Source organism: Leptodactylus fuscus, chromosome 6 (assembly GCF_031893055.1).
Source record: "Leptodactylus fuscus isolate aLepFus1 chromosome 6, aLepFus1.hap2, whole genome shotgun sequence".
Classification (NCBI taxonomy): domain Eukaryota; kingdom Metazoa; phylum Chordata; class Amphibia; order Anura; family Leptodactylidae; genus Leptodactylus; species Leptodactylus fuscus.
The window spans coordinates 48,962,833-48,980,841 of NC_134270.1; the positions used below are offsets into that span (position 1 = coordinate 48,962,833).

The 18,009-nt window shown below is 40.2% G+C and overlaps 2 protein-coding genes across 2 annotated transcripts; both read right to left on the reverse strand.

Moving 5' to 3' along the window:
• Window positions 1-4,571: 4,571 nt before the first annotated feature.
• LOC142209995 (olfactory receptor 5G9-like) lies at window positions 4,572-5,507 on the reverse strand. The gene has a single exon (XM_075279028.1). It carries the CDS (start codon window positions 5,505-5,507, stop codon window positions 4,572-4,574), a length of 936 nt encoding a protein of 311 aa, XP_075135129.1.
• Window positions 5,508-17,029: 11,522 nt separating this feature from the next.
• LOC142209996 (olfactory receptor 5V1-like) lies at window positions 17,030-17,965 on the reverse strand. Its single transcript, XM_075279029.1, has one exon. It carries the CDS (start codon window positions 17,963-17,965, stop codon window positions 17,030-17,032), a length of 936 nt encoding a protein of 311 aa, XP_075135130.1.
• Between the last annotated feature and the right edge of the window lie 44 nt (window positions 17,966-18,009).

Consider the following 18,009-nt stretch of genomic DNA (forward strand, 5'->3'; position numbering starts at 1 on the left):
GCAGGAGGCTGAGAGGACAGAAATAGGTCAAGGAGAGGGGTCTGTTATGTCCCATTGGGTTCCATGAATTTCATGTATGAAATGTGCGTGTCTTTTAAGATAGATTTCTGCATTATAGATGGTGAATGAGCTGTTCCATGTTTATATAGAAAGTGGTGGATCATTTGGGACTAATCTCAGGAGTACTTGAAATGATTTCTTGAATTAGAAAAATAGTTTAATATGTTGTAAAGAATTGCTCAAAACTTTTTTCAGGCAATTATCATATAGTAAGATATAGATTGAAAAAGTTGACACAAAATTATCATTTAAAACCAATTACAGCTGTAACACTGAGCCCCAAACAGGCACAATCGTAATATCCCTATGAAAAATGTCACCTTCTTAAATGTAGATTTGGAAATTACATCTCAAATAAATATAGTCGAACATAACTAAGGTGTCTTAAGTGCACTTAACACCTTAACACATTTTCACATACATGTATTTCAGGGAACTTGGTTAGTTACCGCATCCCCATGTTCGGGTATGAAAAGCAGAGCCCGTGCGATCACCACAGGAGCCTGGCTGTATCTGACAGCCAGTCTTCCACTGCAACAGTGGGGACAGTGACACCGATCCCCGCCGTTTAACCCTTAAGATAATGTGGTCAATAGAAACTGCTGCATCTTAGGTTTATGTCAGTGAAAACTCATTAGCATACTGAAGAAAACTGAGATATCTACGGAATGGCTGCGCAGGGAATACTTCAAAAGGTAGGAGATGAATAGCCTTTCTTAAGGTTATTCCTATGTGTTAGGGAGAAAAAAAATTCCATTTTAATAATTGAATCCCTTTAACAAATTTTTGGGCTGTGTACTTAAGGGCGTAAACCAATTGCGGACATAGCTAATTTTATCCTAGAGTGCTAGTAGAAATGTCCTCCCCTCCTTTATTCCAGTAGTAATAACTTTGTTAGGCTAAGATCTCACGTTGAGGAAATGCAGGGTGTTTTTCTGCTTCGGAAACATATAAGTAATCTAGATTGGTTCCTATAAAGTACTGAATTACTTTTAATATTTTTAAAGAGAAGAAGATAGTAAGAAAAATGCATTTTTTGCATTCATTTTTGAGTTTTGTTTTTACTGTGTTCACTGTAAGGTATAAATAACATGTTAACTAGAATAAATAATTTTGGTAATCCTAATTGTGACCTAAAACGGGAAAGGTTTATTTCGATTTTACACATACCAGTTATGTTGCAAAAGCAATGACTTTATATTAAAAAAAAACTACAGGCTTGTTAATATGCAGAAAAATTTATGACTGTGTGCGTGAAGAGTGATGAATAAGTGGTTTTATTATTGCACCAACATTGTGTTGGTATTAGACAAAGCAATGTATATATTTCCTATATGGGGTAATGACTCCGAATGTCTGTAAAGCTTTGCAGAATATAGTGACACTATACAAATAAGTAAAAAAAATAAATAAATAATAATGTTTGTTTTTGGTTTTTTTTATTGTGTTGTTATTATGCTAACATTGTGGCAGTGGCAAATAGGAAATAAAAAATTTGAAGTAAAATTTGTTGCACAATGTCAGCGTGCCTGTAAATTGAAAAGTGAAAAAATGATTTTAAAAAATCAACTGTATAGCAAAGCCATCAAAATTATCCCTTTATGGTAGCAGGTACAGCACCAACAAGTGGCAATTACATAGTTGCAAGAACAATTTGTGATACACTACCAGCGTGCCTGGCCTGCCTTCTGAAAAAGCTATATCTTCTGAAATGGGCAAGATTCTATAACCATGGGAACAGCACTTGAGAACTATAAAAGAATTTGGATTATCCTGCCAGTTATCCCTGAATGGGAGAAAATTACAAAACAACTTAGCATCAGTAGAGTGACACTTAACAGAAATTCTTTTTTTTTTTTTTTTTTTTAAATGTAGATTGTGAGCCCCACATAGAGCTCACAATGTACATTTTCCCTATCAGTATGTCTTTGGAATATGGGATGGAAATCCATGCAAACACGGGGAGAACATACAAACTCCTTGCAGATGGTTTTTTTGCCCTTGGCGGGATTTGATCACCAGGACTCCAGCGCTGCAAGGCTGCAGTGCTAACCACTGAGCCACCGTGTGGCCCCCACTTAACAGAAATTCAAGAAAAATATATGCCGTGTCTAGACTGCCTGCTTAAAAAGCTGGACTATCTTCCAAATGTGATCATGGTGTAGATGTTGATCTTCTTCTTCCTCTCACACACATTCAGCACTGCTTCATCACGCCAATACAATGCATTGGCCAGTGCTGATTGGCCAGAGTACGGAACTCGACCAATCAGCGCTGGCTCTGCTGGAGGAGGCGGAGTCTAAGATCGCTCCACACCAGTCTCCATTCAGGTCCGACCTTAGACTCCGCCTCCTCCGGCAGAGCCAGCGCTGATTGGCCGAAGGCTGGCCAATGCATTCCTATGCGAATGCAGAGACTTAGCAGTGCTGAGCCAGTTCTGCTCAACTACACATCTGATGCACACTCGGCACTGCTACATCAGATGTAGCAATCTGATGTAGCAGAGCCGAGGGTGCACTAGAACCCCTGTGCAAACTCAGTTCACGTTAATAGAATGCATTGGCCAGCGCTGATTGGACAGAGTACGGAACTCGACCAATCAGCGCTGGCTCTGCTGGAGGAGGCGGAGTCTAAGATCGCTCCACACCAGTCTCCATTCAGGTCCGACCTTAGACTCCGCCTCCTCCAGCAGAGCCAGCGCTGATTGGCCGAATTCCGTACTCTGGCCAATCAGCACTGGCTAATGCATTGTATTGGCGTGATGAAGCAGTGCTGAATGTGTGTGCTTAGCACACACATTCAGCTCTACTTCATCGGGCTAATAGAATGCATTGGCCAATCAGCGCTGGCCAATGCATTCTATTAGCTTGATGAAGCAGAGTGTGCACAAGGGTTCAAGCGCACCCTCGGCTCTGATGTAGCAGAGCCGAGGGTGCACAAGGTGTAGTTGAGCTAAACACACACATTCAGCACTGCTTCATCATGCCAACAGAATGCATTGGCCAGCACTGATTGGCCAGAGTATGGAATTCGGCCAATCAGCGCTGGCCAATGCATCCCTATGGGAAAAAGTTTATCTCACAAAAATCACAATTACACACCCGATAGAGCCCCAAAAAGTTATTTTTAATAACATTCCCCCCTAAATAAAGGTTATCCCTAGCTATCCCTGCCTGTACAGCTATCCCTGTCTCATAGTCACAAAGTTCACATTCTCATATGACCCGGATTTGAAATCCACTATTCGTCTAAAATGGAGGTCACCTGATTTCAGCAGCCAATGACTTTTTCCAATTTTTTTCAATGCCCCCGGTGTCGTAGTTCCTGTCCCACCTCCCCTGCGCTGTTATTGGTGCAAAAAAGGCGCCAGGGAAGGTGGGAGGGGAATCGAATTTTGGCGCACTTTACCACGCGGTGTTCGATTCGATTCGAACATGGCGAACACCCTGATATCCGATCGAACATGTGTTCGATAGAACACTGTTCGCTCATCTCTAGTAACTAGGAATGGCAGGGCACCAAGGTGAATGTTTTACATTACTTGGCTATATGACATTGGACTTCGTTATAGACCTTTTCACTATTGCTATTGACAAAATAGACATTGGTACTGTCGTTTGTACTGGTGTTAGCCCCTTTGTGCATTTGCAAGAGATATGCTGGAATTATTAAGAGACTTTTCAATAATTCAGGCGTATCGTGATGGGTCAAGGCGTTCCTGCCCTGGTTCTCTTAAATTTCCAACCTGCGCTTCCCACTTTTTTCCATGTTTCTCTGTGTGAGAGTTATGTAAGGTGTGATCCTTATGTCATGTTTCTTTTTATGTCAACAATGGGGGAGATTTATGAGGATTGGAATTTTCAACACCAATCTCCGTAACATTTGACTTGGTAGTTGTTACACTTGGCATTCGATGCTACCTCATATTTACTTCTAACATTCATTACACCAGATTTCTCCACCCCATGTCCATGTCACCTTTTTGGGAAAGTAGCAAGAGTGGTGCGAAAAAGTCACAAACTTTGTATGTAAAATTCTGATTTGCACAAAAAATTACAACTTTTTATTCCCTGCACATCAGAAAACTGCCTTACAATGCATGATAAATCTGAGTTTGTTATTGTTACTGTGGAGTTTTAGGTATATGTATTTGCATTAATATGAATAATAATTTGATATATGAAATCATTACGAGGTCAACAACCTTGACCTCCACAGATCAACTGGTTGAAGAGACTACAGCAATCGGGAGGGTAATGTGGCCTCTTCATTGAATACCAAGCACAGCACTGTTCATTGCATAGGGGCTGTACTTGGTAACTCAACTTGGATTTGGTAAATGACTCCATTTTGTCTTGAAAGCCACTAAATACAGTATTGTGGCAAACAAAACGCTCTTGATCGTGACACAACACATATATAATATAATTTAACAAATCTGCTTTTATTGCTTTTATATTTTTATCAGTTCCACTTTAACCCGCTCTCTATACAATCCTTTCATGCCGATTTTATCTTGACAACTTTGGTTTCTTGTAAATTTTGATCAGGGCTCTCTTCATATCATTATTCCGTAGACTATATATAAAAGGATTTAACAAGGGGGCTATCACTGTATACAAAACAGCAACAAGTCTGTCCTGGCTTGATACATTGGACTCAGGTTTTAAGTACATAAACATAACAGATCCGTAAAATATTGTAACTACTGTGAAGTGGGAAGTACAAGTCGAGAAGGCTTTCTTTCCACCAGAGGTGGAATACAGACCTATGATGGCTGCTATGATATATGCATAGGATATCACTATTAATATAAATGAAAGAACCACCACGCAAACACTAGTTACAAAAATAACAATCTGGTTAATCCTGATGTCTGTACAGGCCAGTTGAAGTATGGGTGGAATATCACAGAAAATATGGTTTATTGTATTAGGCCCGCAGAAGGGTAAGGTGAAAGTGATGACTGTGTGTATTAGAGAGTTTGTTGACCCAATCAGGTATGATCCAACCATAAGTCGATTATAAACGGTCCTCTTCATAATGACGCTATACAAGAGTGGATGACAGATGGCAACATAACGGTCATAGGCCATTGCTGCTAGAACGTAACACTCAGTCCCACCACAGACACCAAAAGCATAAACCTGAACCACACAACCATAGAAAGAGATGGTTTTATGTTCAGCTAAGAAATTGGCTAACATTTTTGGAACGTTGACTGAAATGTAGCATATATCAAGAAATGAAAAGTGGGCAAGGAAGAAATACATAGGAGTATGAAGCTTTGTACTCAGTATATAAGCACAAATAATAGAAGAGTTTCCAAGTAGAGTAATGATGTAGATGATTAAAAAGACAATAAAAATTAAAAGCTGAAGCTCTGGAACATCAGAAAGACCAAGAAGAATGAATTCTGACACCTTTGTAACATTTCTTTGATCCATTTTATAGCTTGGCAAAAGTAATTTGTGTTGTAATCTGTAAAAAAATAGAATTTTTTAACAGTTATTAACAAGAAATGGAATCCAGATGTTTATAAACCCTTATTTTTAGAAATTTAATGAAGGGTTCCAGTTTCTCACAATACAAATTTGATATATTGTTGTGCCCACGCATATAGCATAAACTGTACCCAAAAGAGTTATGCAAAATCACGTTTTTCTAAAGCTGGATATCTCTAGCCACTCATCTTATGATACTGTAAACCAAGAAGAAAGGTAAGAAAGGACACATCTGTTGGTGGCTACCAGTGGTGCCATTGGTAGAGCAGGGTAAAGCTTATACAGTAAATGAAAATGAGTTGTCTTCTGTAACCATTTATATGTGAAGTATGGGAAGCTGTAGGAGCCTACTACAAAGAATTGCAAGATAAATTAAAAGAATCCTAAAGAATTACATGGATTTCTGCATTGATTACACATTTATTTATAAAATGTGATCTGTTTATGATCTGTAACAATTATAATCAAACCAAATACAAATACAATCAAACCAAGATAACAACACACAAATAGTAGTGCTGTTTGTTAGGATAGCAGATGCAGTTCAGAGCCAAAGTGAGATACACTGATTTAAATGGTTAACACGGCACAGTGTGCTAGAAACCCCGCCAGGGCCGCACCAACTCCAACCCCACAATGGTGTTCACCGGAGCTCCAGATGGTAGGGATGGACTTGGCTGCACCGGTGGGCAGAAAAATACAGTTCAGGAGATGCCAAACACACAACGCACCACAAATCACAGTAAACCAGACACTAAGATCTCTTACCAGCAGATATTTTGGGTAACAGTGTAGGTCCAGGAATCCAGGAAGCTGAGACAGGTGGTCAGCCGGTGGTAGCAAAGAGCACAGTGTAGTTGTATGGTGCGGGTCATCAAAAAGAGGGTAACACAGTACAGTGGGAAATCCAAGGGAACATCAGGCAGGCTGAGTCAGTAATAGGAGTGGTAAGGCAGTACAAAGCGGTGTTCAGGAAGCAGAGGTCTAGAGACAAGCCAGGGTCATAAACAGGAACAGACACGGTCCACAAATCAGAAGGCAAAAGCAGGGTCAGAGGTCAAGGAAAGGAGTGAGAAACACAGACAATCAGATAACAGGAGAAAACCCTTACTACCAGGTAGTTCCAGCCTGCCTCCCGAGACCTGGAAGCGGGGACTCAGGAGTACAGCAAGGAGAGGGCCGACAGCCTCTGCACAGCTCTGCGGAGGCTCCAGGTCTTCTCCTAACACTATTCATATGTTTTAGTGAGAAGATTGAGAAAACATCCACAGGGTGAGAAGAAAAACTAAGCAAATCTCTTTTCAATGACTTCTTCAAAATGCGGTTTTATTTAAGAAAGTGACATTGGAAATGTGGTTGTCACAGGTATTTTGCCCATAAAATAAAGTAAAAAGACAAAGAAGAATCCGTACCAAAATAATAAAACATATAAATGTATTAATATCCAATAAAACATGTAAGGGTATAATAACAAACAATATAAATAATGAAATGTAATTTGGGGAGAGTTGGAAGGTCTACATAGGTGCCAGAAATACCAACATGTGATAGAAAGGGAAAAAGGTGTGTAGCATGTATAAAAATGTGCAAAATATATGTGTAGGTAAAGATATGGACAAGGAACAAGAAGATATCATACACACAATGGCTAACCGCCATAAATGAAATATAAACAATGCATAAGTCATACATGAGCATGAAAACACATGGCAAAAGCGGTGACCAAACACCTGTCACAGGCGAGTGAGAGCAAAAACCTAACACATATACACATGCATAAGAATGAACAACTACCCTAACTCTCATGATATGTCCAAAAATAAAGTCACACAAAGCTTGGTTACAAACAAATCTGTTCTTCTCAAGAGATGTGAACCTTAGCTCAAGGCTCTAACTCTCAGACTGCAAGGAACTCTGTATTTGTGCCCACTATAAGAAAACCACTGAATAAGACTCATTGAAGGACATTACATAGAAAGTCGCTGTAAGAAACATTCCAGACCACCTCAAGTTTGCTCAAAACCACCTGGATGTTCCCCAATACTTCTGGGAATATGGTCTATGGTCAGATAAATGCAAAAGGCTATGTCTAGAGGAATAAACATTGCCCAGTAACATCAAAACCTCAATTCAGCTATGGATCATGGTGGAAACCTTGTGGTCCTTGAAGGAACAATGAAGTCAAAAGTGTAACAAAATATTGCACAGCGAAGCAATCCATGATCTTAAGATGAAGAGATAATGCAATAAGACAATGACTCAAGGCACATCAGTAAACCAGCAAAAGAATTGTTCAAAAAATACAATGGCCAAGTCCAAATACTAACGTTAACCGTATTAATATACTGTATTATGACCAATAGAGAGTTGTGCTTGCAAAGCATCCCAGAAGTATTAAAACTGAACTAAGCTAAAAGACATTAAAAGGGAATGATATAAAATTATTAATGTACAAATCATATTTGAAGCAACAGGACGATTTGAGTTGAATGTTTGCTTGTAGCTAAATGATGAAATTTTATATCATAAAATATGATATAATTTTTTTTTACATTCAAGGATGTGCTGACAATTTCTTTCTGAATTGTGATTTACTACTTAATATATATAACCCAACAAAAGACATGACCAGAATAAGAACATGTGTTACTAGTTTAGTTATATTGTGTCTCTATAATCGTGACTTAGAGAACGATTGGATTACATTTTATAGTAATATATGCAGAAATCCAGGTATTTCCAAAGGACAACTCTACATGCGGTGGCCTTCACTAAGATCTACTCATGAAGATGGGGTGGAGAAAAATGATGGGTATGTATTATCTTTCTGCAATCTTTATGGGGAAGAAGGATGATGGGGAATTTAAATAAATGATTGTTATCATATTGAACATTAGTGACCATAAGTAGTCGGACTCATCTCAATCTTCTGCCTTAATAGATGGACAAAATTTCTCAATTGAGAAAATAATTGTAATAAATTATATGTATGCAAAATATGAATAAAGTGTATGTAAGGTGTGTGTATAATATGTATTTGTTAGGTTCTGATTACATTAATTACACTCTTATAGTCTTCTGTTATATTTATATCACATGGCTACAAATGTAACAATTGACTTCCAATTGACTTCTGTGTTTCTCTGCTGAGAAGTCAAGGAGTTGGTCATATCTGAGATTGACAGCCTCTTATCTATGTCTGTACATACAGAGATAGGTATCATTCACTGATGGGACTGCCTCTTTGACTTACAACAGAAAGAGATTTCAATGCATATATATGACAAGTTATAATGAATTATATATCAATCTTCTCAGCTTCCTCTGCCCTAAAACATGATGCCTGCAGCTTAACCTTTTCCATGCAACAGGTTCCCTTTAAACGTCATATACTTGACAGTGTAACATCCAGATATAGCTTCTTGATAGACTTAAAGAGCTTATACCAGCATTACGATACGTATTTCCATACATTAGGATGGAAGTCTAGGGTAAATAGCGGTTGTGAAACCACTACTCTCAACATTCCCTGACTGTAAGAGCAGACTAGAGGCTGTAAACCACTGCATTGGGCTTTATGTTTCTGCAATAGGCATGTCAATGTCAGACAGATAAATGCATTGTCATATAGGAAAGTCTTATTTTCATACAATTGTCCAGGATTTTTTTCTTTTAGAATTTATAACACAACAGTCTGTCCAAATGTGGTGTGAGCAGTCACTTAAATGTTCATAGAATTATGATATAAAATATATACAGTATATAAACAAGAACAACAACCATTTGGAAATAAAAGAACAATACGCACATCTCATACAATACAAATATACAATAGAAACTTACTAGATTCATTCTCTTGTAGAACATACAATTCTTGTCACATGCGATACATTTCACATTAATATATCATCGTATTCTCCTGGGTGACAAATCCCCATAGACCCATGCATACATTTGATAGACGTTCGTGTCTTATTAATTTGACAGCCAGAGACAATTATAACTTGTATTTATTTCTAATTAGGCAAACAAAGGACTATAAACACAAAGGTTATTAATACATCATGATGCAAACAGCGTACATAGAGAAAAGCAATTATCTTATGTTGTCTTTGCTCACTATGTCCCGTGTGTACATGGCAAAGAAGAAAAACAAAGCCAGAAAAACACCAATGACAGGAATTCACAAAAGAAATTATGCGAAAATTATAAGTTTAAAGGAATAGGCTTATAAGGTTTCCAATAAAAGCTGTAAGAAGGCATTCACACCATCTTAAGTAGAAAATGAGAAATGCATATAAGAGTAAAAAAATTACTTGAAATTCTACAAATTCAATGCTCACTGGAAATAGACTATGGTATTACAGCGCCATACTACTACAGAACTGAGCGTTAACTATATGCTCAGCGCAATGTAATAGTACGGCGCAGAGCAGGAAGCGATGAAAGCTTATTGATTGCAGAATTATGTATGTGTAACCTCTTCAGGATGCAGTCCAGCTTGGGTCTTAAAGAGGACCTGTCACCAGATCTGAAAAGTCCAAAGACATATATCGTTGTGGCGCCCTCCATCGGTAATGCTGGAATTCAATATTGTGTTGGCCCACCCTTAGCCTTGATGACAGCTTCCACTCTTGCAGGCATACGTTCAATCAGGTGCTGGAAGATTTCTTGGGGAATGGCAGCCCATTGTTCATGGAGTGCTGCACTGAGGAGAGGTATCGATGTATGTCGGTGAGGCCTGACACGAAATCGGCGTTCCAAAACATCCCAAAGGTGTTCTATAGGATTCAAGTCAGGACTCTGTGCAGGCCAGTCCATTACAGAGATGTTATTGTCGTGTAACCACTCCGCCACAGGCCGTGCAGTATGAACAGGTGCTCGATCGTGTTGAAAGATGCAATCACCAATCCCGTTCATCAGACATTCGCCATACCCACACCCTGCCATCGGATCGCCATATTGTGTACCGTGATTCGTCACTCCACACAACGTTTTTCTACTGTTCAATCGTCCAATGTTTACGCTCCTTACACCAAGCAAGGCATCGTTTGGCATTGACCTGTGTGATGTGTGGCACCTAATCACCTGACCACATTTGAAGTCCGTGAGTTCCCCATTCTGCTCTCTTACGATGTATAATGTCTACTGAGGTCGCTGATGTGGAGTACCTGGCAGTAGGTGGCAGCACAATGCACCAAATATGAAAAGGGGTATCTGAATACTTTTGATCACATAGTGTATAATCTCTTTTAGTGTTGATGCAGACTGGCGCATAATAGTCAAGTGGACAGTAAAGATTGGTGTTAGTAGGGGCCGGGGCCTCCACTGTGCTGCGTGGAGGCTCCCCACCCGCTCTGTGTCCAGCGCCGGGATGGCTGCTGGTTCCAGTGCAGGGTAGGCCGGAGGCCTCCACTGGAGTTTGTGGGAGTTCTGATTTTCCCCGGAAGTTCTGGCTCCTGCGCCAGGGGATCAGCAGCAGGCCTGTGGCTATTTTGGCCTCATTCTGCTCCTGGACTACTGCTGGTTATTCATTTTTCCCCGAGGTATCAGCTCCCTAGCAATGAGCCTCTCCTGCTTTCCTGTCATCTGTCACCTGTACCTGTCTCTTACCTCCTTCCGCCTGTCCCTGCTTTTGGATTCCTGGATTGTTTGACCTGGCTTGCTTTTCAGACCTCTCCTCAATGATCCTGATTTGGTACCTTCCTGACATCCTGTGTATGACCTTTGGCTTCCACCTGACCTCTCTTTTGGATCCTGATTTGGCTACTCCGTTGACCTCCTGTGTATGACTCGGCTTTCCTGACTTTGCTTCTGCCTACTGCTACCACGTGACCTCCAGTTACCGACCCAGCTTGTTTGACCACAGATTTGCTCCTCAGGTATCTACATGTAATCCCTGAATTACCCTAATGCTCATCTGCTACTCCATTCCTGCCTTCCCTCTTGGACTTCGCTCTAAGGTTAGTGTCTGGGTTCGGTTCTTCTGGGTCCTCCTACTTGGGGTTCGCTGGGTGTGCATCGCTCTCTGGGCAGTTGCGGATCCAGGCCTCAGACTATTACCACGTCCAACTCTACCATCAGGAGCTCTGGTGAAGAATACCGGGGCCTGGTTCCGCTTCGGTTAGGAGAGTGTAGCACACCCAGGACTTTTTTTGCCTCAGCGCTTGGGGGTTCTAGTTGCCCAGGACTTACTGAGTTATTTTTTGCATCAGGTTCCTAACAGGGGGTTTGTTTAGGGATATGGTTTCTGTATGATGTATTTCATGCAGTGTTATAACCCACTTTTATATAGACCCTAATTTACAATAACACTAATAGAGATTAAATCTTTGTAACAGCTGAATGAACAAAACACCAAAATGTTCAGGATGCCAATGCCCTATTCACTTACCGATCCTTGCCCTGCTCACGGCTACCTATGGTTCCCCTTTTTTTTACATGATGAGTTGTAGTTTTCATTGGCAGCTTTTGCTTCTTTTTTGGGTGCAGACAAGGTTACAAAAACAATAATTCTTGCATTTCTTATTTTAAGCATTCACCATAATGAATTAATAACATTATTTTTTAATAGGTCAGACATTTACACAGTCAGTGATACCAATTATGGGATTTTTTTCTGTTTTATTTGTTTGAAAAGTTGTTTTTTTTTAATCTTTTCTTATATATTTTTTAGGTTTTTAAAAGTAACTTTTTTAACACATTTTTCTACAGAATCACAAGACTTAAACATTACTTGTTCAATATGCTGTAATATTTCTGTACTGCAGTAGATTATATATTTTAGTAGCTTCATAAGACACACATTTTTGCCATTCAAAGTGGGTGGAAAAAGTCAGTGCATCTTAGAAAGCGAATGTGCCGAAAATCAAACCAACAGTATTGCAGGATTGTCACCCAGAAATCATTATTATACACTTGGGTATATTTGAAATAACCTGGCGGACGAGTTTAAACATGTTCTAATAATTTCCTTAAAATAGTGATCTGCTCTGTATACCTGAATAAATATAAAACATTAACTGAATAAACAGTGTGTGTCATGGTGTATAGTAATGTAACAATCATGGCTACACCCCTGGATCACTACTTTAAGGAAATCCTTAGAGAATATCTTACGCTGGGTTCACACTAGTGCCCGGACTCCGTTCTGAGCTTTCCATCTTCTGCATGCGTTTTATGCTCTCCACCGCAAAACCGTTTTTTTTTAACCGGACACAGAGTACTGCATGTCTGACTCTGTGTCCGGTTTTAAAAAAACGTTTTCGCGGCGGAGAGCATAAAACGCTAACTGGCACTCACGGCTGGACGCTTTTCAAACCCATTCAAATGAATGGGTTTGAAAGAGTCCTGCAGCTTTCCGTCTCCTGCTCTGTTTTGTGCATGAAACGGAAACCTGCATGAACGGAGACCAGGCGCAGATATGAACAAGCCCTTAACTCATCCGCCAAGATGGCAGAGGGCACAAAGGAATACGGGGCCTGCGGCCAGCTGAAGATAGCTGGGGCCCCGGACCACCGTGATAGTGGTTGGGGAAAGCCTGGTTCACCCATAACAATACATATTGTTAATGGTAAGGAAAATTGTAAATCTTTCCAATAGATGCCTGCCGAGGATAAGTGACTAAAAATGAAAAAAATACATATACTCACTCTTCTGGGCTCAGCATCCTCTACGGGGATCTTCTGGCCTATGAGTGATGTCATGCGCTCTAGACGTCACTGCTAGGGACTGTTATTGTGACTCAGCGGTCTCATAGAGGGCACTATTCTAATCAAGTCAACATGTTCTACGTGACTGCTGAGTCCCGATCACAGGCCCCTGCAGTGATGTCTGGGGTGTGTCACTTCTTCAGGCAGAAGAGGACCAAAGAAGATTCTGAAGAGAGCCAGACAGAGCAAGGATGCCCAGAAGAGATGAGACAAGATGAGTATAAGTGTTTGTTATTTTTAATTACTTCCCCTGGGTTTGCACTTATTATACTCTGGGATCTGAGGAGAACCCAGAATATAATAGTACCAAAGTGGAGGTAATAACATTACATGGTGATTATAAAACAGATACTGTGCAATGTAAATATCGAAGGAGTCACGGCGCTTGCAAAAGCAGTTGATCAGCAGGGGCCCCATGTGTTGGACCTCCACGGATCTCACAGATCTATTAGACTGTTAGATCCACTGTTTCCCAGAGCAAGAAGCTCCCAATATTTTTTGCATGTTGCGTGCTGTGCTACTCATTCACCATACTCTTGATAAATTCAGTTGTGGGTACTATAGGGTTGTATCCCTTTCAAATATCTAAGATGTAGCTGCAGCACCTATAACCGTCACTATCAAGAATATGCTGTAGGGAGTGGATAGGGAGCACCAAAGAAAAGTTTCCTGTGGTGCCCAGAAGTATTTAGTTACATCATTGATGGTACATTATATGATATTGGGTTTGACATCTTGGTTTCATAAACTGTATATGAAAAGTTTTAAGACTAGAGCAATAACTGTGTACATTAAAGAGACCACATTGTTTTCCCCAAATCTATAGCTTGATCTGGGTCTAAAGTACATAATTTCTAAACCATAAAATATTGTAACAACTATTAAAGAGGATCTTTCATGTCCTTGGGCATATGTGGTTTCAAATACCGCTAGAAAGCAGACAATGCGGTGAATTCAGTGCACCATCAGCTTTCCCATTAGGTGCCCCAGTGGAAGAGCTATCGGTGCTGTTACCAATAGTGCCTCACTGTCAAAAGAGCTTTCTTGACAGTCTAACTGGGAACACCCTTCCTGACAGTACTGTGTGTAGCGCTATGCTGTGTGGGGGCGTTCCTTACCGCCCAGAGATGACGCTGAGCGGTGAAGAACGCCCTACCCCCTCCTGACAGTACTCATACATAGAACAGTACTGGGGGGAGCATACCTTACTGCTCAGTGTCATGACTGGATGCTAAGGAATGCCCACAGTATAGCACTACACCCCGTACTGTCAGGAGGGGTGTTCCCAGTTAGACTGTCAGGAATGTCCTTCTGACAGGGAAGAGCTCTTGGTAACGGCACCGATAGCTCTACCACCAGGGCAGATAACGAGAAAGCCGAATTCAGTGCACTGTTGGCTTTCTAGCAATATATAAAACCGCATGTGCCCGAGGACATGAAAGGTCCTCTTTAGGTGAGAAGAATAGATCTTCCAGATCTAAATGGAGTTTTAGACTAAAGACCCACATTGAGAAAACAAAGCTTTTACAGTGCCTGCAAAGTGAATGGGATTCTGGCTAATCTGATCCATACATTGCAGAAAAATATCTGCAGTAAAAAAGTTGCATTTTCAAAAAAAGCTGGTGTTTTCCCTATAAGTGTAATAGGGGCCGAAGTCCGCAATGAAAAATGCTGCAGAAAAAAAAGTGGTGTGTTTTTTTTCTATAGGGTTTTTTTTTTTTTGTGCTGCATTCGCAGGGAGCCTGGAGTCTTAGCCTTAGAGTTTTTCTAAAGATCTACATATAACACATTATTGTTTCTATTTATGACACAATTACAACAAAGATGGAAATCACAAATATTGCAAGCTCATTGACCTAAATGTCTTGGCATGAGAGTTTTACTACCGATGGAACATAAAAGAAATGATCTCTCTCATTGGAACCACAGAACGGTAATGAAACGATGGTGGAGAATTAGCATACCTTGTACACCAGTTTTCAGTGTTTTTTTGCGGCACCCTTACCACTTTCTTGGAAAGTGTATGATGTGGACCCAGCCACCAGCCCACCAGATTTGTTCTCTTTACCCAACCTTCTGGTATAAATGATCTCTGAAATCTCCACCTGATATTAGCTGATGTAGATTTCAGTGCAGGCTCACAATACACAGTGCAGAGATTGCACTTGTCTTATAAACTATTAATAAATGAAGGGCACCCTCCATTGGTGCAGGTGTAAAATTTAGGGATAATCCTGTGTCAAGCTCTGTTTGTCAGGCAACATGGAGGTGATCAAAGTATTTAATCCCTTCCCAACATCTGCTGTACTAGTACGGCAGATGTTGGGTGTTTAAAGATGGCAGCTGCTTGGGAGCTGGGTACCCGCCATAGCCGCCAGGTGTCTGCTGTTTCAAACAGTGGCGGGAAAAAAAAACATGCCAAACCGGTGTTTGTTTGTTTTTTACTGTTTTGCCTCTGATAAAAATTTTAACAAAAAGTGAAAAGAGCAATTGGCATTCCTCAAAATAGCATAACTAAAAAGTACTCCTGACCCCACAAAAAAAGACGCCCTGTACATCCCGTGCACAGAAGTGTAAAAAAGTTATGGGTGTCAGAATATGGCAATTTATATTTTAAAAAAAAATTGGCACAGTTTTGGATTTTTGTTAAGGGGTCAAAATTAGAGATGAGCGAATAGTATTCGATCGAGTAGGTATTCAATCGAATACTACGGTATTTGAAATAGTCGTACTCTATTGAGTACCACTCACTAGTCGAATGGAAAAGTTCGATGCAGAACCAGCATTGATTGGCCGAATGTTATACAGTCGGCCAATCAACGCTGGTTCTTCTCCTACCTTTAGAAGTCTTCTCCGTGCAGCTTCCCCGCGGCGTCTTCCAGCTCTGAATTCACTCTGCCAGGCATTGGGCCTGAGCAGAGCCGACTGCGCATGCCCACTTGTAGTGCGGACATGCGCAGTCGGCTCTGCCCAGGCCCGATGCCTGGCAGAGTGAATTCAGAGCTGGAAGACGCCGTGGGGAAGCTGCACGGAGCAGACTTCTCGGAGGATCCAGCCCGACCCTCACTCGTGGACTTGGTAAGTGTAATTTGATCGAATGTTGCCTACCCCTGAAACGAACATTTCCCCCCCCATAGACTATAATGGGGTTCGATATTCGATTCGAGTAGTCGAATATTGAGGGGCTACTCGAAACGAATATCGAATCTCGAACATTTTACTGTTCGCTCATCTCTAGTTAAAATGTAAATAAAACCATATAAATTTGTTATCCTCGGAATCGTACTGAAAAGTAGAATACAGGTGACATGTCATTTTGGCTGCACAGTGAACGCCGTAAAAACAAAGCTAGTTTCCATCATAACAAATGTATTTTTTTAATTTTTGGAAAACCATGGAGTTTTAGCCTTAATGTTTTACCATCAATGTGAGACTTATTGCTTGTGGTGTTCTGACAACTTTGACAGATCAGTTTAATCCTCATGAATACTGATGGATCCATCAGTTTTCTGTTTTTAATGGCAAGAATATTGCTGTTCACTTTACTATTCTTGCTGTCCAAAAGAATTGGAAGACAAGTAAATGGAGAGTGGCAAAAAAAAAGAGTCCACATTACAATTTATAAACCAGAGATTTATTTCTACAACCCATACACCAAGTTTATTGACATAGATAAAGTAGAGCACATGCAACAAAGGTTCATCACATCTTACTGAATTTTGGCATTACACAGTTCCTGTGGGTATACTGGTCTTAGCATTTTTTCGGCACAATGTTTAATAGTCTTCGAAGGGCACTTTGCATGTCATTATTCCTTATACTATAGATAAAAGGATTTAACAGAGGTGCTATAACAGTGTACATGACTGACACTAATCTGTCCTGTTCTATGAACTTTGACTTTGGCTTGAAATATACTGAAAAAATGGAGCCATAGAATATGAAGACAGCCATTAAATGGGAGGTGCAAGTTGAGAAAGCCTTTTTGATTCCTGTAGCCGACTTGATTTTCAGTATAGTCGAGATGATTTTGATATACGAGACCATTGTTAATAGGAATGAACCAATAATTACACCCCCGCTTACAAGGAACACAGTCATTTCATTAACCTTGGTGTCCGCACATGCTAACTTCAGTAAGGGCGGAATATCACAGAAATAGTGATTTATATTATTTGACCCACAAAATGGTAATGTGAAGGTAAGAGTTGTGTGTATTACAGCATTGAGGGCGCCAATGACCCATGAGCCAGCTACAAGCTGGATACAGGATACCTTATTCATAATCATATTGTACAACAGTGGTTGACAGATTGCGCTATATCGGTCATAGGCCATAGTGGCAAGTATGTAGAATTCAGTGCCGGCAAAGAGCAAACCACAGTACATTTGTGTGACACAGCCATAGAAAGAGATGGACTTATGGTCTGCTAGTGAGTTGGACAATAGTTTGGGGCAAGTATCTGAAACATAACATATTTCTAGGAAGGAGAAATTGGCTAGAAAGAAATACATAGGTGTGTGAAGACTCGGACTATACTTGTATGCAATTATTATGGACATATTGCCGATCACAGTGATTATGTAAATTAATATGAATGTAAAAAAAAGGAAAAAGTTGAGATTTGGTGTCTCTGAAAGACCAACAAGAATGAATTCCGTAACTGTGGTCTTGTTCATGTTTGTCATTTTATTTGGACCAGTAGTGATTAAGGAGCTTTGAGATAAGATGG